Source organism: Xiphophorus couchianus, chromosome 8, assembly GCF_001444195.1.
Source record: "Xiphophorus couchianus chromosome 8, X_couchianus-1.0, whole genome shotgun sequence".
Classification (NCBI taxonomy): domain Eukaryota; kingdom Metazoa; phylum Chordata; class Actinopteri; order Cyprinodontiformes; family Poeciliidae; genus Xiphophorus; species Xiphophorus couchianus.
In genome coordinates this window covers 20,946,354-20,969,479 of record NC_040235.1, presented here as the reverse complement: position 1 = coordinate 20,969,479, position 23,126 = coordinate 20,946,354, and the positions used below count along the sequence as shown (strand labels likewise).

Below are 23,126 nucleotides of genomic sequence, written 5' to 3'. Positions count from 1 at the left end.
GTCACTGTGCTCAGAGAGCAGCTTGGCTTTGAAATACCTACCTTTCCAGAAAAGCTAGAAATGTATTACCTGCTCCTTTATCACATGTTCTTGACATCCATCTCCTTTTTTTTTTTTTTCCTCGACGTGACGCGTCTTTCTGATATAGTTCTGTAATGAACAAGCAGGATCTGAGAGACACTGACGGATTAGAGCAGCAAGAAGAAAAGAACAGCTGGCCCAAACTACCAGCCCGCTCACACTTACTTGCACCATTTTAATTAGTTGTTCCAAGCAGGCATCACAACACCCAATGTACTTCCTGTGTGCTTCCTACACGCATACAAACAGAGGCACAAGTCATGCATATTCCATAAAACTGTTTGCTGTACCCACCATGTCCCCGTGCCATCTCTCTTGTACTGTACAGTGGGGAAAAACTTAGATATTGATTTGTCTTAGTCATTCTTAAGCAGTCCCAAATATGTCTCTTTGCCACAAGCTTTGAGGAGAGACTTGATTTCTCCAGTCAGATTTGGCTTTTTGAAATTCTCTAGGCAAAAAAAAAGAAAAAACCCGGCTCGTCCTAAAACAGAAATCTCGTAGTCACTTTATATTCTCTACCACTAAAGTAAGCCCCTGTCAGTGTGTGGCTATATTGAATGTTTAAGAGAAATCAGTGGTTTAATGGCTTAACGTTCAGGTACCTTAACAGTCCGCCAGGTTGCAGAGAGCCTTTTAATGTTAAGTAAAAATCTTGACAGCTTTGACAAGGCTTCTTTGAAATAACGGATTGATGGCGACAACCAGCGCAGCGTGACTACAAATGAAAAGCTTTCAATTAACATAAATATAGACTTTGGTGCCTGAAAACTGTTTTAATTGCAGATATCCCCTGTGCTGAATGAGCTAAGAGACAAGGGGAGCAAGTGGAGAGCATAGGGTGAAGGCTAAGGCACATCAGGGGATTGGGAGGAGGACGGGCTCGCGTACTTGTTATCCCTCTGAGGTGCAAATGAAGTGGGTTTCATCACTGTTGAAAGAGCGGCGGGATCGTGGCTTGTTAAAATCCCGAGTCCGTCCTCCTACTCCAGTACTTGCACATTTCTCACCTCTCACTGATCATTATGCGGCATCTCATTCATGCTTGATATCTGTCTATGTAGCCATCCAGTTATGTGTTTAATCACAGCGATTTGGAGAGGAAACGCAGAAATAGACACGAGAGGACCAAAAGTAATTTTGTGACTGCTGCTCCAAGACCAAAGCGGGGGGAACTGGTTTCAGTTCAGGTTGGCCTGCCCCAATCACTATTCATGAGAGGAGAGAGGGATGTCGAAACCCCCAGAGGAACCTGCATGTTTGACATCACTCCACATGGTCTCCCGTCTCTTTTTTCTCATGTCGCTCTCTGCCGAGGCACCTTTTTTCTTTTTGTCTTTTTTTCTCCCATTTGCAATATCAAAGATCAACTAAATGACTTTATGTGTGTGGGCTCACGCATACGTGTGCTTGCGCTGGAGAGAGAATTAGGTGTGGCGTCCAGTTACATGTGGGAGGATGAATCTGTTTTTTTTTTTCTCTGCATATTCTTGTGTGTGAACAACATAGACAAAACATTGGCTGAGGAAATGGAAGGACTATTCTAAGAAGGAACTAACAAAAAAACTAAGCGGTGCATAATTATGAAGTTGGAGAAAGATTACACATGTTTACAAATTAGCAATTAGGCAACAATTGAAGGCAATTGGTGGCATTTGTTTTTTAATCTAGATGCTCAAAGCTAACAGCACACCATTAGTTTCCTTGTTTAAGCACATTTTTGAAAAGCATGTACAATTTTTTCCACAGTTCTAAATTATTTTTGGATTAGGTTGTCACATAAAATCCTAATAAACACAACATGACACAATGCGGGAAAAATGGGTTCAGCAGTGTTTCAAACAGAATCCCACATAGAGGCAAGTACTGCGCAAACGTGATCATCTTTCTGAAGAAAAAAAAAAGAAAAAAGATTAATTTACTTATCAGTTACAGCTACCAATGCAATGGGCATTTGTTTATGACTAATCCCATCCCACTTTCCTCCTCCTCCCTCTCCAGACACATCACAGCTTGCGGGGGTAACCCTGACCTCCGCTTCCAGCTTCTCCAGTCCAACCAGTGCTCCCGCTCCGTGGGTGGAAGCTTGCTCATGTCCTCGAGGCTTTGCGGGCGAGTTTTGCGAGCGGTGCGCCCCGGGATTCACCAGAGAAGACCCCGGCAGAGGGCCTTTCTCGACATGTGTGTCGTGCAGCTGCCACCAGCATGGAACATGTCATCCAGAAACAGGTGAAAAGTTGATTTTCTGTTTAGAATGCTCACTGAACCATTAAAGCATTATATTTCACATATTGTATATGAACACAGCTAATTTATTGTAATTCTGGTCCCAAATTTGCTTCTATTTTTCACATACATTTTATGTCGAACCTAAAACGTCAAAAGTCCAAAATGAAATGAAACACTATTTAATTATGCACAGTCAACATTACAAAGAAGTAATGTTGCCAAAACAAGATCCTCTTACATGTTTCTCATTTATCAATGCACATTGCTTTATGCCTCTGACAAACAGTGGTGACATTTCATACAATATCTTCTTGATTTTTACCTTTTACTGTCATGTCTAGGTATGTTAATATTTAAAACATACACCAACCATTAAATGAGCATTGCATGACCTTTGGATAAAAATTGCTCCTCTTCACAAACTGAATTTGATAGAAAAAGCAGCTCAGCTCTGTAGTTAAAATTGGATTGAACGCCATGCTCAGCATGTCATCCAGCCTCAGAAGCGTCACCTAGGCTTAGAAAAATTATTATTCAACAATTTGACCGAGCAATGCTTCCACAACAACCACTGTCACACAGTTGAACACACTTTGCTTTGTACTGCATTTCTGGTGCTTATTGTATGAGTTTACAGGACAAAAACCACCTGCAGCGTCAGAAAGTACAAACCATATGGAACTTTGATGTAAAAGCTGGAAAAGCAGATTTTCATCTATGCTTTTGAGCATTTTTTTTCCCCCTGGAATTTAATTGGTGATTTGAATGGATGTTTATAGATCAAGAAATGACTGGACACCCAGAGGAAATTACATCTAAATCTAGAACTCTTACCTTGTCAGCTGAAATTTCAAAACGAATATGGAGAGTCACTACCGTAAAACTGTACAACATAGCCTACTGCAATGTGAATTGGAATATTGTAATACATTGAGTAGCGTAAAATACATTGTAAAACATGGCAACAGGCTTTAAATTCTGGGAAAAAAATTGAGATCTGGATGGAAGTTTTTCGTCAAGCAGAACAGCAACCCTTAACAAAACAGCAAGGCTGCAATATTTGTATTAAAACATACAGTACTCCTGTGAAAAGAAAAGGAAGAGTCAAAGTTCAAACCTAAGTCCAATAGGAGCCACAAGACCTTATTATTGGCCTTCATGGTTCACATAATTACATGTTAAAGCACATTTTCAGAGGTTCATTAATTTAAAAAATGAAAACCATAATTTCTTTCCCACTTAACAATTTTGTGTAATTTTGTGTTAATCTATCACATAAAATCCCAATACATTACATTAAAGGCAGTGGTTATATTGTAACGAAACATGCAAAACAAGTACTTTTGCAAGATGCTTTATCAGTAATAGCTCAGGGAAAACCGTTTGTGCAAATGGTAAGTATATGCTGTAATTGTGAAGAGATGAAGGTCATTATAATCTTAACTTAATCTTAACCTCATTCACGAAGCAAATGGTGCATGTGCATATCAAGCTCAAAAAGTGTCAGAATGTTTAACATTTGTTTCTATTTTTTTAAATGGTCACAAACAAAGCAGGCACAAATGGGGAGAATAAAAAGAAACAATTGTTCCTCTCAGTTAGTTAGAGGTGTCAATGGATAGAGCTTTTAGGCAACAGCTACAGCATCTGTGGCAGACTGTTTCTTTTTTTTATTTACTTATTTTTTGCAGTGGCTGCATTATGTAGAAAGCAGAAGGATTTTAACCATAATGTGCGAATAATGTCTGTTTTCAATGCAGCAAAACCCACATTGAAAACAGCATATTTGAGGACCAAATCTTCATTTGCGAGGACTTTATGGACTTTGTTTTTTGGGGAATTTGTAATGGTGTATTACAAATTCTCTGGTTTGCACTGATCCCACCCACCAATGTTTTCTTGGAAAACCTTGTGTTCTACTACTGATGTAGGTGTTTGATTGATTTTGGGGGGGGCCACACTATGCATGACGGACGACTAACACTGCACATAAATCCAGAGCACATCATCAGAGTTCAGATCGAAATGCTGTCAGAAATCTGATGTTTACAGATGCTTTAAATCACAGGTGTCTAACTCCAGTTCTGGATGGCCTCTGCCCTGCAACTTTTAGATGTGCCTCTGCTGCAGCACACCTGAATAGAATAATTAGGTCATTAGCAAGGCTCTGGAGAACTTATCTACACAAGGAGGAGGTAATTAAGCCATTTCATTCCAGTGTTTTGTACCTGTGGCACATCTAAAAACTGCAGGACAGTGGCCCTCGAGGACTGGAGTTTGACACCCCTGCTCCAAAATCCAATCTAACAGAGCCAGATGTGCAAATCTGGGTGAGACATATCACAAAAGACTTGTAACTGGAAATTGCAGTAAAAGGAAGTTCTACAGAGTAATGTCATATATATTGAAAACAAGTCACTTTTCAAACAAAAAAAAAAAGTTAATGGTGGTACTGTGACAGATTTTTCCCTCCATCAAGCTGGAGCTAACCTTTTAAATGTTTATGTCTGAGTAAGTGCTGGACAACTTCAGCTCTAAATAACATTAAAACTGATAACTTAATCGAGATAGACTCTTAACATCAGAGGTCTGTCCCTCAGTGTAATAAAATGAAAATATGAAGAACATGGTGTTGCATTTTCATTGTGTCACCTGTACCAGTGGTATGCTTTGCAACATCACACACAAGATGGATTATTTAAGATACACAATTCAGCATATTTTGGAGCCGGGTCCCGTGAGGACGTAAAAGTCAGAATATATGAGCTTTCACAGCATTAGCTTCTGCCTTTTTGTTTGTGATTTGCCACTTCAATTCTCTATACCACCCCTGAAGTGGTCTTTTGAGAGGAAAAGTAAATCAGAACCAGCACTTCTGTGTGTTTTCAGAAACCGTTATATTCCATGGGAGCCATAGCATCAACTTTTCTCTTTAACTTTAGATTGCTTTGCAACTTACTGGAGCCTGGACAAAAACAAGCTCTTTTACAGGCTGAATCCAAAGCCCAGACGTTCAAAAGTCGGTGCTCAATATGGCTTTGTGGCTTCATGAAAAAGAGGAGGAGAGTGGTGCTTTTTTTTTGTCTAATTAAAATGCTGATCTGAGTTAGGTACAAGATGAATCCTTTTTAAGTAAACCGTTACATGAGATGTTGGATCATCACACTAATGCAAGATTTTATTTCTCTGCTGCTTAGAGTGAGTGGGAAGAAGGAAAGCAAACTGTTTTACTAATGCATTTCTCTGTCTGACAGTCGGGCATCATCGCTTTAAAGAAATGTAACTCAGTCATCCCCCAGGAGCTTGTGCAAGCTATCACTCAAAGTGGGAGTTGAAAAGCTACCCCAGTACAGCAGTAATCTGATTTCACACATACTAATCTCCACGAGGACAACAGAAGCACTGGGAATCTGGATTTAATGTACCTGGCATGTTTATAGGCGATAATATCAGTAGCAGTGGTATCTCTCTTTTTCACCTCTAAATGCAACGTCTCGTAAATGACAGAAGTAAAACAACAGCTGTTGGCTTTGTAAACAAGCCAACCTCCGTGCGGTTATTTATACATCTGCACATCTTTCCGTTCCCTCGCTTTATCACTTTCACAGCCCCAAACAGCTCTCTCCATCTCACTTGAGCAGACAACCACCCTTTCCGAGGTCCCACCCTACAGCTTTTATCTTCTCTCAATCTTCCTCTTCTCCTTATAGCCATCTTCCCCCCTTTTGCCCTCCTGCTTAAAGTCTCAGTGATCTGACCCAGTTAAGAGATGTTGCACAGCTTTGGCAGAGGGACTGTGTCTTGTGTGTGGCCCTGTGTGCAGGTTTAATATGACCGAGGTCTGGAAGCGAGTCTGGTATCATTGGCTGCCTTACTCTTCCCTAATTAGACTTGTTAGCCGCCTCTTGGCTAATGACGTCTAAATTGCTTGCAGATTTCTTGTGTATCTTTTGTCTCTTCTCAATCTTGATGTCCCCTGCTCTTTCTCTCTCTGTCTTTCACTCTTATTTTCTGTGCATCTTCTTGTTCATCAGACTCCCTATGTGTGTCTTGCTGTATTCTACATCCTTTTGACTGCATCTGTTCTCCCCAGTCACCTTGACTTTGTTTTGCGCGTCCTTGGCTTCCTTCTGTGCAGCGCTCAAAAGCCTTTGTCTTCCCGTCTTTGAAAAGCATATTTCCTTTGTATTACAGTTTTTTCACTGTCAGTTTTTGTCTGAACTGTCTCTAGATGCAGTTGTCAGAACTGTTTCATGGGACAGTCCAGGCGCAGTTTACACATAAAATCTGAGTACATGTTATTGTTCTTTCCGTATTCTGTGTGTTTAATTAGACTAAAATGAAAGGTTTTATCATTCTTGTAACAGAACTTACCAGGTTTAAAAATGAGCTGAAAGCAACACAGAACTACGATGTATATCAGAGGTCTACCATAGACCTCAATCTAATGTCCAGAAGTGGACATTTCTCTGTCCTTTCTCTGTATTATGATTTTGATAAGAATGTTTTCCATTTGGGGTCTTCAGCCCTAGTCCTAGATATCTACTGTCCTGCAGGTTTCAGATGTAACCCTGATCCAACACACCTGAATCAAATGAATAGCTTGTTAGCAGGTCTTTGCCAAATGTGGTGGCGTGCTGAAGAGGTCATTCAATAATGGGATTCATCTCTGTTGGAGTAGGTATACATCTAATCCTGCAGGACAGTAGTTATCCAGGACTAGGGTTGAAGACCCCAAATGGAAAACATTCTTATCAAAATCATAATACAGAGAAAGGAAATATGGATTATAATTAGCTTTAGTACAGTTGCCAATTGCAAAAAGAAAACTCAGGAATCAAAACATATTAGATGAACTGCTAAAAGCTCAAAAGAACATGTATCTATAATTTCAAAATATAAACATCGTTCTGACTTTCATGTTATTTCAGTCAGGTATTCAGATGCTTATTATGACTGATGGCAAATTCAAAAAGTCCTGTGTTTGAACATGGCAGGATTGTTGGGCTGCACAAGCAAGATGAAAATGAAAGCCTTCCCTAAAACTTACAAACTAATGACAAAGCAGCCAAAGCCCAAAGAAAAAGCTTGAGAGAGCTGAAGGAGTATTGAAGACTGGCTATTTCATTCAACATGCATTTAAATGAGGGCTGAAGAGTTGCATCTTGTGTAAACGTAACAAAAACTTTTGTATGTAGTGAACAACACATACAGTGGACATTTTCATAGAATTTGTGTAGCTTTTATCTTATTGGTGAGCATAACCTCTCACTTGCTGGTCAGGTCAGATTTTTTTTTTTTTCATTGTCAAAGTTTCTGGCATTCTTGGTAGCGACTTCTGATCTTTCTTTTATCCATCTGTACCTATATCTTGAACTTCTGTACTGAACAGAACTGGGATTCACAAATGAAAGGTAGATGTGTGTAGATGGTGTGTTTTCATCCATTTCAATATAGTTGAAATATAATATATTTCAATATAATATAATGTTGTACATGCTCTGATCCATGTAGAACATAAATGTGATATTACAACCAGGCTGGTTTGGTTCAGGCACTGAAAGCTTTGTCAGACACATTTGGTAAGAATGGACTGTGTAATTTTTCACCTCTTAAGTAATTTCCGAACTCACCAGTGTCCCTATTTTAAAGATTTGCATGCACACTATATTTCACAATGTGGAAAATCTGAATGGTTCATTTTTTTCTTCTGGTAGCAGAGTGAATGAACGATAATTTAGATGTTTTGAAGATTAGGGTAATTTTAACAAAATCAACGGCGTATTTGTTTTGATTAACCTGGCAAAATCAAATGTGATGGATAAAGCGTCTAAAAATTTAGAAGAGACTAAAAGAAAGCTGAGGTCACAAAGTGAAAATGAATGAAACAAATGAAATATTTACATGCTATTATTTTGTAAAATATCTTAAAGAAAACATACCATCATTAGATTATTGGACGAGACAGTTTATTTTCAATCATTTTTTATTCGATTTAATAATGAGGGTCCGTCTGAAAATATCAGTTTATAAGTTCATAAGTTTGTTACTTCTTCCTTCTCCTTTTTAACCATGTTAACATTGCTGTACAAAAATATGTGTCTTTTGCGCTCCTTGTTCATGTGTGTGATTTTATATTTCTAGCATGTTTGGAATAAATAAATAAAAATCATGTTTATATTAACCTGTAATCTGTATGAATGTCATTTTGGCTCTTGATGATTTGTATGAACCTTTTTTTTTTCCTTCATTGGTTGATAATACAACATAGTGCTTTGTTTTTTAACAAGTTATAACAAATTATAAATACAGACTTAAATACTCGAGTAAGCATCTGACTACACCTGTGAAGATAATAGGAAAAAGTCCAAATATTGCTTGAGATTTCCTTTGAAATGCACAACAATCAGGTATAACATTATGACCACTGACAGGTGAACTGAAAAAGAGAATTTATCTCTTTATCATGGCCCCTCTTGGTGAGTGGAATTTATTGGACAGCGATAAACACTCTGTGTTCTCACGGTTCAAGTAGCCTTGCTTTTAAAATTTATGGATTTTTTTTTCTTTTAGGTATTGTCTGCTCTAGTGGCCTTTATGTAACAGTTATCAGACAGGAAAGTGGGTTATAAGAAAGGAGTATGAAGTGTTATCTGGCCAGATACCCGCAGCTCCTCTGGGGTCTTCCTGATCTGGGGTTGATATCTTTTAAAAGTGGGACAAGGAGGTAAATGGGGAGAGCTGGAGGCAGTCAAGGTTTGTGGATGCATGTGGGTAACAAAGGCTGACCCGTGTAAAAGACAAGCTATTGTAGTTGAACTTACGAAAGACAATTCTTGTTCTGATAGACAGGTGTCAAAACACGTAGTTCTTTGCATTCCTCAGCACATACGGGTGCAGAGCTGTAGACTACTTGTGTGCATGCTGACCCCTGAAAGCGCAGACAGCAACAATATATACGCCTGTTGTAGAGAGTTTTTTCTTTCCTCAGCTGTTGCAGTAGGCAATTTTACCACAATAGAGTCAAAGGCTTTAATACAGAACACTACAGGAGAATCCTCCTACCAGCACCGATTATAATCTACAGTGACTCTAAAGAAAGTCTGACTGATTGAGTTTCAACAACATTCAATTCCACTTCAAGATTCATAAAGTAAGTCTGAGTAGAACTGAACTGAATAATGTTCCCTGCAAATAAGCAACAGTGATTAAGGAATAGCTTAAGGAGTTGAACTAGTTTAAGGAGTTGACTTGGCCCCCAAACTCGCCCGATCTCAATCCCATTAGCCATTTTTTGAAAATCGCTGGACAAATAGGTCTGATCCATGTAAAACATAAAATATTTGCTGCAAACATGTTGCCAGATTCTACGACAGACTTTCAGAATTCTAGTGGTGCCCACATAATTTACTTTACTTCACAATTTACATTACTGTGTTCGATTGACAGCAAAGGGGGAGCCAATGCGTCATTGAACTGCCTTCTAGCTAAAAAAGTGCTATACAAATAAAAATTCTTCTTCTTCTTGCTGTTTTGAACTGGAGAAAAACATATTCTTCATCACAGAGTCTAAGGAATATGTGTACATACACATATTGTTTTTTGGGATGTTTGAATATTTGCCTGCCCTCAGTGCTGTGTGAATGACAAATGAGAGTTGAATATGGAACATGGTGTCCTCTGAGTCAGGCATCAAACATGCCTTATGCCCTTTGGTATCTTGTGTTGAATGGCATAAGCTGCCTCTCAGAGGAAAGGATGCCGGTTAAAATTAGCCTTTTTTTTTTCAAATAGATGATTAGAGTTGCATGTCATGTTCTGACAGCCCACTGGCTTTCTTATAAGAAATTAAGCAGGAAGTAAACAAACTGCACAAGCTCTCCGCGAATCTATAAGTTCGGGTCAAGGGGAGAGCTATCAAGGAAAGTTGATTAGATACCCCTGTTCATCATTTGTCACTAGGCGGGAGGACCAACCTGCTGTTTCTTCTATCAGAATCCTAATTGCTGTATAATTACCTAACGGCTCGTATCATCCTGCAGGGCGGGCCCACAGACAAAAGCTGGGATGGAGTTTATTCACCGGCTGCCGGGGAAAACCGCCGCCAATGGTGTTTCATAATCATGATTTATTAACACTCTCTGGGTTGTGTCGGTTCTATTTGCTGTAATGTAACACAACAGATTGGAAATGTTAATATTTGTTGTGGAACAAGCAGATTGCGATCTCGGCCGAGCTCCGGCACTGTGGGGTGGATGAAGTCAAACATATGTCCTTTAGATTCAAAAGAGCGGTGCACGTTCAAATGCACATGTACAGTGCTGATTTTAGGATGGGCCAGACATGCCTCTGCACAGCATGTACACCGTAGTAATTGCATATAACCCATCCATAAAATTGGGCATAGGCCATAATTCACAAATCCAAGAGTGGATTTGGGAGAGGGGGAGAGATGATTGTATAGATAGAACAGAGACACTCAATTTTCTCTGCAGCGTATCCTGCATGCGAGTGCTCATTAATCACTTAAACAAATGAAACACGTGATGTTCCCAGCACACTGCTGGATATTGAGTGCCTGGATGCTGTATTACAGCTTCTCTGTTTAAGCCAATAACATGGTTCTTTGGTTGAGTATCTATGGTGCACGACACCGTTTTTGTTCTCCGTGATCCTGCTGCATTGAATTTAAGATTACATTTAAGGAGCTATTTTCAGAACATAGTTTCCATTTGCAGGGAGCTTGACTTTGCGTCTTCTAAAGTCGGAAAGCATAAACGGCTTTGTGTGGTTGACTGAGTATCGCTTTTCAAGTTTGAAGACGTCCAAATTATCCTTCATTTTGACGACTTCTTGGGCTCGTTGTGTAAAGTTTTCCTTGTCTAAACTAATTACGTCAAGAGAAAGGTCAGAACCTTTTCAGACCAGCAATCTTTGACAGTGTGACTGCGAGCCACGACAGGCAGACAGAGTGTGTGCATTGTTTATCTGGCTGTTTATTTTTGTGCGAAATAAGTGCGCTGGTTGAGAGGAGATAAGTAAAGCGTGGCCAATGGGATCAGCAATAGAAATTACATGGGGAGATTCAATGCAGACTGACTACATCTGTCTGTTTTTTCTGCTCTTTCTCGCTTCATTTTACCCACACTGTCGCTCCTCATATCCCACACTGATGCAGCCTTGGCATCTTAAGGGCTAAGCCTTGAACAAACACGGCCCACCAGAGAGATTAAAGGCTGAATAAACTGGTGCCAGAGCCAGCTTCACTGTGCATGAACTCTTCTGACTCAAGTTTGTCCCCAAGACTTTTTAGACTAATGAGCTTTGAGGACTTGAGATGGCATTTCAGCAGCATTTCGAGAATTGCTTGTACTCGTTTGCCCCGTTTTATTCCAAATAGTTCCTTTTGTTGGAAAGCTCTGACTCTGAATGTTTCATATTTCAACTTAGCATACAAATATGTATTCTGATGAACACGTTGGCCATCGTTTACAAGCGTCACTGTGTAAGTCATGTTGTGTGATGGCCTTTACAACCTAGACTTGAATATATTTTGCAATAGGAGCCTCCAGTGATCCATTTTCCTTTGCAAAGCCAGGATAAACTAAGGAGGACTTCGGTGTTCTGACTTCTGCTGACATATTGCAGTGGGTGTGACATTTAGCTATGCAAAACAACTCAACATTATTCAAAAATTTGGCCTTGCGCAAATGTCAGAGACAAAAACAACCACGTGCTGTTATGCAATAGAAGAAACAACAAGAATACCTTTTTTACTTGTTTTAGAAGGATCAGAGCAGATATTTAGGTACCATAGTCAACATAAATATCTGAATGTCTGAATCAAAATTTTCCGGATACGGATGTGTAAGAATGGCATCAGAACATTGGATTTATTTTAGTGCAATACATCTCTATAAGAATTAACCCCGAAGGGAAATTAGATGTTATTGTGATAGTTATCTAACTTTCTTTGGTCATTATAAGTGGCAAGAAAGAACTTAGTTTTTACCGCTGATGCATCCCATACTTATCCACTAGAAACCAATGGAGATTAGCTTTCCAGCTAACAGCTATTAAGAACAAAGTTTAGACCAAAGTGGATTTATAAAAAGTAACAGCAACTTCCATAGCAAAAGGGTCAAAGCAGTTCATACAAAACATATTTTTTTAATCCTGGTATGGATAAGAAGCTCTTTGGTTTTTAAATGGATCGGGTTTCGCTATGCACCCCAATCTAATGTGAGCGTCAGTGTAAATAATCCACAAACGCAAATATAACAGAAGTAAAAATGTATCACATTTGTGTGAAAAGCTATGATGATTTTGATATTCAAGTTGCTTTAACAGAGCAAAGATCTGCTTTATTTTTGGCCTAGCTCTGATTGCATGGAAAGATTCATCTGTGGCAACTAAGATACTAACAACTTATAACCTTTTAACAGATCCTCCATTTAGAGAGTTTAGCCTTGAAGTGACACTGATTAAGTTGATTCTCCACAATTAATTAATTATTATGTGAGGGATGATAATTTCTCTTCATGCCTTGGAGTTTAATACTAGTGGAAATGAAACTGAAAATGTGGCATCAGAGAAAACAAACATGTGATGTTCTGAAGATTCCGGTGTCATTTTGGAGAAGTTTGTTGCTAAACCCAGGAAGATCATAAAGAATAAAGTTGCATTCTGTAGCTAAGTGACATGTTAAATGTTTTAGACTCCCATGCTTGTAGTTAAGTTGAATGAATGCATCAGAATTATTAAATACAGTCTGCATATCTGTGGCTTGTTTGAACAGCTTCATGAGGGAGTTACCATTTAATTAGACCAAAATGCATCATTTACAATGCTCTCCTTTAAGAAGGAGCTGACCCAGAGATTTAGTGAGACAACATGAGCTACAGCCACAGCTGCCAGCACTCCCCTCCCTGATACCCGGGGGCCTTGACTATAATAATTTGGCCGACAGCCTCTATACACAAAACAAGAATTGATGCATTTATTTTCCACAGTCACACTATGACAAAACAGATTTCCCCCGTCATCTGTATTTCACACATTATGTATTGGCTTGGGCAAAACATACTGCCCTATGTGTTTTTGTTTTTGGTTTTTTTTGTTGTTTTTTTTTGGTTAGGTTATTTTTCTTAGAAGCCTTCCCCCCTGTTCTCTGCAGTAGTCTGTTTAGAACTCAATGAGAAGCCGCATATGCAGTCAGAGAATATTTGTGTTAAAGTAGACGGCAGCAGTGTCATGAAACAGTTCTGCAGCAGATTAAACCCAGCCTTTTACCCTTGAGCCTCCAGGGAGGCATGCAAAATTTCCTTTTTCTGCATCTCTTTTTCTGATTTATTTCCTCCTTTCCTTCATTAAAACAGCCTCTTCCCATGCATCGGTAAATAGATTTTATTGCCCTGCAGCTTTTTTATTGTTTATGGAGGGATACAGCTGGAATAGCTTATAGTTTACAGCTTATAGTCCATGCTGCCATTTTCTTACATAATACTGCAAAGGAAATGGAGGGAAAAGGTAATCATATTTCCAACTCTTTTTTTTTTCTTCTTTTGATTTCTTTTAAGCATTTGTGTCATTGGGGCAAAATGAAAAAAAAAAAGCGTAAACATTCTCATGACTCGCGTCGTCACACGTTGCTTTGAACCCATTTGACGTGTTTATCAAAAGCCCCACATGATGCCCATTTTTCCCTGAACAACCTCCCAAGATGGTGCAGAGTGACGTGCGCTGATTTGTTCAGAAAATACATCTGACGATTTTAAAAATCAAAAGAGGAGAGCTGTGATCCTCTCAAACAAAAGCACATTTCTCCTTCCGCTCCCCTCACTCTACTTCCTCTGTCTGGTGTTAAAGCCACTACAAGCCATCGCAAACACTGATAACTGCTATCTTTTGAGAGGTCACTTATGGCTCTTTGAGTGAGAGAAAAACTGAATGATCGTCTAACATGAACCAATCCAGTGAGGTGAGAGATATGCTGAGTCTGTGTGTCTTTGCCAGTGCCTGTTTGTATCTCTGGAGGCGTAGCCGAAATCATTTTCACAGGGTACACAGCAGCCCCAGGATGTATACTCTCTGCCCCAGTAACAATTTCTTCTGAAATGTCAAATAAAACTGTTAAACAACAAATTGTCTAAAGCTCCACTTTGAAAGACGAGAAGAAAATCCTACTGCTAGAAATCAAAAAACGGTAACCACATACTTTTGTAAGGGAGGTGGTATTGTGAAGCTAATATCGTTTAAAAATGCACTCTAAAAGTCCAAAAGATTGAAAATGTATTGTACTCACGGCTGAAACCAGAAGTATACACATACTGTACATTTCTCACAGTAGTTTGCTGTAAATTTGACCCATTCCTCCTGACAGAAATGGTTAAACTGGTTTGCAGGCCATCTTGTTTGTACAAACCTTATCAACTCTGCCCCAATTTTTTTTATTGATCTGAGTTTTGTGATAGAACCTCCAAAAAAATTGACTTTGTTGACCGTAAGCCACATAGCAACTCAATGGCCTGTTTGCTAAGGTTCATTGTCCATGTGAAAGTCCCATTTAGCCATAAGCTTCAACTTCCTGGTTGCCGTCGCAAGATGTTGCTTCAATATTTCCTGACAGTTCTCCCCATGCAGCAAAACAACCCCATAAAGTGATCTTACCACTTCTGTACGTCACAATTGGTGTTTACTCATGTTTACTAGGAGTTTGTCCTGTTGGAAGTCGAACACCCTGATTTGTTGTGTCCTTAGGCGAAGTTCTCAACTGACTTTGCCTGCAGATGGTGATCAGAGGGCCTGAGTGACACTAACCCCCCACCCCCGCTTAGAAAACAATGGTCATTATGGTCTGACACTTGAGCTTTAGTTTCATCAGACCTCAGCTCATGTCTCCAGAAGTTAGTCTTTTTCCAGCTGTAACGGAGTCATTTCACTGTGGAAAATACTGGCACTATCTTACCAGGTTCCAGTAGCATCTTACTGAGTTTTTATTTTTATTTTTCTCTTTTTATTAATTCTACCTAACATAAAACAAGAAGAGTTTAGGCTGATTTAAAGTCAGACAATGACGATAAAAAAAAGTTACGTCTCTTGCTACAGAGCGCATGTAAACTTTCAGTTTTGCTTTTATATATGACTGACCCTGTATATGCTCTAGTATAGCTTTATCTCTTGTCTAAAGCCATCACTCAGTCATGCATCCTAGTGTATCCTCCTGCAAGACACTTGATTAACAAAATAGGTGTGGATTTATGTAGCCAGAGTACAATGGGGGGAAGGTGTGCAGGCAAGAAAGAGGCTATGCGGGAAGAAAAGGAAGCTGTCTGGAAGTGTGATCTGTATGTGAAGATGGCTTCTGAGCAAAACTCCAGCCCGCTTGTTTCCTACGCAGAAATATTGGTTTCCCATCACAGAACGGACGAGCAGAGTTCAGGCAGAGGAGCAGAGCGCGCTCATGTGCGGCTCAAACGGGAAGAGCACAAGAGGGGAGAGGGGTGCGAGGAGAATACCGGGATTGTGAGGATTCATATTGTGTTGTACTCCAAAGGGAGATTCAGAGAAATCCCAATTCATTAGCACTAAATGAATGCTCATTGATTCATTAATAAAATTGTTCTTTGGAGACATTACGAAAGGAAGGTGATTTGCATGGCGATAGGAAATGCAGCGCGAGGAGGTATCCAGCAATTCAGCGACATTTTGTGATGCATGGCGTTAGCTTTTCCGAGGAGCCCGTGGAATGATAATAGCATCGAGGAGGCCCTCGGTGGCTCTGCTGCCTCATATCACACTCAGTCATCTTCACACACAGTAAAGTCAGCACATTTCTGCTGCCATTAAATTTACTATGGCTCATTGGGGATTGACAGTGCACGCCACCACTGTCATTGTATGCCTTATGAAATTCAAGAAAGACTCACTTCTTTGTGCTGGGAACAATCGTTATTGCTAAATACTGGCTTTGAAGTGCTGGCATTTTACGCTTGAATGTTATTTATTATGCAGCTCACCTCATCAAAAGACTTATTTCTAGCCAGAAGCCGGGCACTTGAAGTGGCGAATGGCTAATTGTTGTCTGCCCCCCGTCATAGATGTGGGATCATTTTAGCTTTTCAGGCATTATTCTGTTTTAAACGTTTGACTTTTAATTTAGTTCCATGTAGCGACAGCAGTGACCTCAAACAAGAGAAGAGAGGTTCAACGGTGACGTGAGCTGACTTGAAAATCCACAGCAAAGAGCTTCTCACCTATGCACACAGTGGGCTACGGGGGAATGATGAGAAACTTTAATGAGACCCCAGTTAACTCACACAGCTGCAGATTATTTGCAATGCATCACAATCTTATTGGCATGTTCTTTAGAGAATCAAAACTCAATTACCGCTATCAATGTGTGGCAAAGTCATTTGACAGGTTATTAAATTTTAGAGCTCATTCCAGCTATTTTATGTCTTCAGCTTTCAAACATTTTGTGTATGCAAACAGAATGAAATGATACTTTCGCTACTGCAGCTCACTGTCCCTTCCAAGCAAATGTTTGTGACCGACCAACGCAAAGCAGTTCACACAGACGTTATTGTACACGGAAGAAAATCGATACAAGTTTCCAAACATTTTTACAAACAAAAATCTGGACAGATGCATTTGGGATTAATCCGCTCTGATACCACTAAATCCTTTGGGAGATTACCAGCTTTACACAACCAAAGACTGAAATTTCTTTCAATTTTTCTGTACAAAATAGCTTAACGTCAATCACATTGAATATAAGATTAATAATTTTGTCACAGATTTTCAGTTGTGTTTACTGTAGGTATGGCCAATGAATGGGTCATTCTAATACACAAAGTCACAGTAAATTAGGCAAAATACAAAAGAACATCTTACAAAGCATTACACTTTTGTAGCCACTTGAATCTAGCATTCTACAGCAGCAACATGCAGACACATCATGCAGTCTGCTGCAATAAATCACCCATTTGTAGAAATGTTATACATGTGATTTTTGTTAAACCAAATTTCCAGGTTTATCAGCCAGATGTAGCATGAAGTATACTTTTTGCTCAATGCTTACACTTTGCATCACAGGAATTCCTGTGTACTATTCAATTAATATGCAAAATATGGAAATGGATATTTGTCAGGTGAAATGAAATGTTCTTTTTTGTTTGTTTGCTTTTTTATTCTAGTGATTCAGAACACTCTTGACAAAAGTTCAAGACTGTGCTGTCCTGGGCGATGAGCTGCCTTGCCCACATTAAAATCTGTCTCTGTCATGTAACATATGGTTAAAAAGTTCAAGGGCTGTAAATACCTTGTAAAACATTATATTAATACTATGAAATTATGAAAATATAAATGGTAACCTCAGAAATAAGTTTCACAGCTTGCAGGAAAACTCATCAACTCTCTGATGTGAAAAGTAGTCTCTTTCTTCATGTTTCTTCAAAGTTTCTCTTTGTCATAACAAATTTTCACTGCTTCAACTCAACTAGGTCATTACCCACAGTTGGCTTTAAGCGCGTTTGTGGGCCTTATTGTGGGCTAGGATGCTGGGCCACTGTGGGTCACTGAACAGCCACAGAAGTTTGTACAGCCCGACCATTCTGCGCATTTTTTTACACTCTCATCGAATCGCTCCCATGGATATTCTGGCAGGTCTGCGTCACGTTGTGTCATTCAGTGGCCGGTGTAGCTAAATAGATTTAAAATGTAGCAGGTGGACAGAAAAAAATCACTGTGTAAATTGAATAGAATGCATCTGGGGCTTTGATGTGTATGCGAGTGTAAATCAACACATGTTGTATATTTAAAGTCGTTTATAGCTGAAAGTAGATTTTTTTTTTCTTCTTTTTTTTTTCTACTGAATTTCAGAACAACAGTTTGTTCTTTGGACATCATAGAATTGGTAATCTCCCCCCTCATGGTGGGGGAATTGCTTTGCTTCTTGAAGGTCTTTCCGACTGCATTTGGCTCACATATTTCCCAAAGCAATTATAGTTGGGGTGAATTTAGTTGTCTTCTGCTCTCCATGGTGTGCTGTAGGGAATGTTTTATTTATTTATTTATTTATTTTTTTCTAAAGCAGAATATGGACTGTACTATTTGCTTTTTGGCCAGAGACACAGCGCCCTCTGCTGGCATGGAGAGAAAAACATTGTCTGGTAATTTATGAGCAGGTGTTCCTGTGTGATACAAATGTGTAACTCCTCTTTGTGTTACAGGGGTGTGCGAGTGCTTGGATTTCACCGGCGGGACGACCTGTGAGCGCTGCCTGGATGGTTACTATGGCAACGCTTTGATTGGCACTCGTGGTGATTGTCAGGCCTGCCCTTGCCCAGGTCTCAGCAGCTGCGCCCAGATTGCAGAGACCGGACAGGTGGTCTGCACCAACTGCCCTGCAGGACAGACAGGTGACGGGAGATTCCTGCAATTTAAGATGATGTGCACGGAGAGTCAACAAAGAAAATGAGGAGCTTTATGACAAGATTCAAACCACGTCTCCATAAATCAGCTTGTTACCGAGAAGACTGTCATTTTAAGTCGGCTCATTTGCTTTTCCTGTCACTGCGAAGGGCCACCTGTGATTCAGGCACATTTAATCAGCGGATTTAATTTAATTAGAACATAGTCTAATGTTACACGAAAATGACCTCCGGCACTGCCATCAAAGTCCCTCTCACCTCCTTTGCCTTTCATTGTGCGCGTGCAGGCGTGCGCTGTCAGATTTGTGAAGATGGCTACTACGGCGACCCCCTGGGAACGTCGGGGACGTCTCGCCCCTGCGCAAAGTGCACCTGCAACGGAAATGTGGATTTCAACGCCGTGGGAGTCTGTGACCACTTTACTGGGCGATGCCTGAAGTGCCTCGGGCACACAGAGGGCGACCAGTGCCAGCGCTGTAAGCAGGGCTTTTATGGGGACGCCCTGAACCAAGCTGCCAGACAGAAGTGCAGACGTGAGTCACTAAGAAAGCATTAGAAAATAATGTCTTTTAATTATTTAATATGGATAGAGTTGTTTTTTTAACAGAAGAGTGCCAATTACAAGTTTACACACATTTATTATAGATAAAATTATTAATTTGTCTTTTGAATCCCTTCTTAGAATTGACTTTTAATTTTAAGATAATTTAGAAAACAAATGGGTAATAGAATAGATGTGAAAATAGCAGGTGTACTCCTTTGCACACAGGATCAAAATCATATGTACACTCTCAAAAATATACATGCCCCTCCAGTAATTAATGAAAAACGATCCCTTAGAAAATTTCTGAAGCTGGGTCATTCCAGAAATCTGGCATTAGTTATTCCAAAGCTTGCTTGGTTGAGATCATTACTCTGATGGAACATCTAACTACAATCAACATTCATCAAATTTAGAGATAGTCGTGTGTCTTCATCATTTTGTTCAGTACCCAAGCTGCCATTGAAACAGACCCTCAGCCAGATGCAGACAGTACAGTATTCTTGGCTTTGAAATCCTCATCTCTACACCCACAAACATATTTTTTGGACTTTATAGGCAAACACCTCAATCCTTGTCCTGATTTCTCCAGAAAAAAATTAACTTTTCCATGTGGAAAAATTTCTAAATTTCAGTCATGCTTGAAGCAGTTTGGAGCAGGGAGTTCTTTTTTTAGTTGACACCGACTCAGTATTTCGTGATGTTAAACTTGCTTCACCATGGACAATCACACTGATGTTCCAGGGTCTTGGGCTTAAGCTTTAGTAGTTCCTGAGTTGTTTTGCAACAGCATATTTTGTAGGAATACATAATATGTATCGCCACTAACATCCAAATCGGCCAATATTAGTCGTTTTTAATATAACAGTGTCAGTTTGGTAAATTAAACTGGGCCAATATTACCAACTAATATTTTTTTCCATCTTTCTGCAATTTTTTGTCTGGGGAAGGAGCTTGGTCATGAGGTGTTTGTTTGATCACGTGACAGTGACAGTGATGTAGCACAGGATTGTGGGAAACTGAAGCAGAGAACCAGTGGTAAAGTCAGCAGGGCAGTTGTTTTTTCAAAGCGTTGAAAGGATAGTTAAACATTTATAAAATATCAGCCATAACAGCAATATCAATAGTGGATATTGCCCCAAATTTTCATCTCAGTGCATACCTGTCTGAAGGTTGACTCTGTGCCTTAAAACCAACCAGTTTAAACAAGCTACATGATTTTTAATTGCACAATTGGTCAAATATTCAGTCACAATTATATCAGGACCTTGTTTGTGGCTACAAAGAACAAGTAGCTTCCCTGCAACTTGGCAAAATACATTTATACAGATATTTTTTGTGTTATGTGTATAATTTTGACCTTGAGTGGTTCAAAGAAAAATCCACATTTGTTGTTTTTACAACTCACCGAAGGTATATATAACCATTTTACCTTGGAAAAAGAACAGGTTAAATGCAGTAAAAGCCCCCAAATTATAAGGAGTGCATACAGACTTCTGACTGCACTATACGTTTTATGCTGCTCTTGCAAAAATATCTAAAATCCTTCCATGTTGCAGATTTATGGTAAATGAACTTACAACTGTCCACAGGGATGTACAAAGTTACAACTGTGAGTATAGCTGGTGTAGAACTGTGAAAGATATCAGAGTCCTTACAAACTCAGTTTCTAAATCTTTTAAAGAAAACTGTGAGAAGAATTTTGTCATAAATTAAGACTTTTGTACATTTCTGTTAGCTGTTTTTACACTGCAACTCCTGAAGAAAAAGAAGTTCCCATCAGACTGCAGTAGAAGATTTATAAAGTTTTACTTCTTGTATAATCAGTGGTGCTGGGATTCAGATATTTCTCTCGACAGGAATGCAGGAATATCTATTTGAAGCATTCACTTCTGGTGTATAGGTGCACATTCTTTTTTTTTTTTCTTTTTTTCAGGTTACTAAAACGCTAAAGTTTCAAATGAGATGAGCAAATGGCTCAGAGTCGAATCACTTTTAAAAAAAAAGTCCTTGAATTGTTAAAAGGTAAAAAAGAAAATCAGCAACTGAACTTTAAATAAAGTTACAAAGGCAGGAAACGACCCAAAGTACCACAGCGGAGGTGTTCATTCTTCCACTTTCATATTCCTTTTCCTATTTTTCTCCTACCTGTAATCCCCAGTTGAATTTATCCGGCAGAACAATGTTGCAGAGGGATGCTTGAATTTCCATGCTCCTGTCTGTCATTTTGTCTAATTCTCCCTCCAGCACTCAAATGAGATAAAACTAATAACATATTCCATATGAAAAGGAGATGGATGCAAATTTAAGCTGTCAACAATATAACATTATCTTTACGTTAACTATTAAAATGCTTTATTTGTTCTTCTCCAGCATGTCGCTGCAACGCTGCGGGAACCGCCGGGCCTGTTGACGAATGCCACCCCATGACAGGAAATTGCCGTTGCCTCGCTCATGTGACCGGGCGAGATTGCAGCCACTGTGAAGTCGGCTTCTTCAACCTTCAGCCTGGCATTGGATGCGAAAGGTAAATGGATTCCCACCGCATCTGAAAGAAGGCCTGTATGAGAGATTATGCATTGAACCTGCCATTAAGACATTGTCCTGCCTTCACCAGGTGTAAATGTAACCCAGTCGGCTCGGTGTCGATGGCTTGCCATCCAATCACGGGGGAGTGCGTGTGTCGCGCAGGGGTGGAGGGGACCCTGTGTGGCTCCTGCCGTGTGGGCTTTTTTGGATTCTCCTCACACGGCTGCAGAGGTACACTGCCTTACATCAGGCATTGCAGCTGCCCCCTGTGCCCTTGTCTGATCGTTCAGTACAGATCACACTTGAAAGCTTTCTCTAACTCGTAAATTGTTTACCCTCGCTTCCTAACTCCCCTTCTCGTCTAAACCCGCTTCATCCAGCCTGTAACTGTGACCCGATGGGCTCCGCTTCCATGCAGTGTCACGGCAACGGCACCTGCCAGTGCCGCCGGGGCTTCGTGGGTCACAAGTGCGACAAATGTGAGATGAATTATTTCTATGACCGAGCCACTCACCAGTGTGAGGAGTGTCCAGTTTGCTACGGCCTCGTCAAAAAACATGTGAGTATCTGTAGTTAAAGATCATTTCTGTGCTGATACGGGCACCCTGGTGAAGGAATTTTGTGAATTTCAAATGCGGTTTTAATGCAAAGGTTTGGATCCAGGCCTGGGTTCTGTCTGAATGGCGTTTGCATGTTCTACCAGAGTTTATATGTGGGCTCTCTCCATGTACTCTGACTTCTTCCTACAGACCAAAACATGACTGTTAGGATAATTAGTTCAGCAAGGTTGCCCTTGAGTTCAAGTGTTTTCAGTGACTTTTCACTTTTTCACATGCAGCAAATAACATGCTATTTACGCTACCTTCATGTGAGCTCTGTAAAATTGTGCAATATCCATGCAACAGAACATATTCAGTATTTATTTAGTCTGTATTTAAAATTCTTCCAAATGTTTAAGTTTATATTTAATTTTGATTGTATTTTAATAATGCATTTTGTTAATATATAGTTGTTTATATTATCTTTCCAGATATTTTTATATTCTTTGGGGCATATTTAGCTGCTGTCCTGCTGTAACAAGTGAATTTTCCCCACTTTGGGATTAAAAAAAGGCCTGGCATTACCAAATTCTACTGTAAATTACCTGATTTGTGTAAATAGCTCTCCCCCTGCCATGCATTTTTGTTTGCTTCATCTATCTCCATTTTTCCTAATGTCTAATTTTGGGTTTTCGATTTTGCCTTAAACACTTGGTTGCTGCACTAATGTATATAAATAGGTTTCACACCTACATGGTGTTTCTTGCCTTCTTG

General features: G+C 39.7%; 1 protein-coding gene across 1 annotated transcript in view; it reads left to right on the top strand.

The window, feature by feature from the left end:
• lamc3 (laminin, gamma 3) overlaps positions 1-23,126 on the top strand; it is a 136,001-nt gene that overhangs the window by 91,860 nt on the left and 21,015 nt on the right. The window contains exons 12-17 of the mRNA XM_028024766.1: positions 2,083-2,310; positions 18,543-18,731; positions 19,031-19,276; positions 21,658-21,811; positions 21,902-22,044; positions 22,194-22,372. Coding sequence (XP_027880567.1) covers positions 2,083-2,310; positions 18,543-18,731; positions 19,031-19,276; positions 21,658-21,811; positions 21,902-22,044; positions 22,194-22,372 — 1,139 coding nt within the window. The remainder of the gene's footprint in view (positions 1-2,082; positions 2,311-18,542; positions 18,732-19,030; positions 19,277-21,657; positions 21,812-21,901; positions 22,045-22,193; positions 22,373-23,126) is intronic.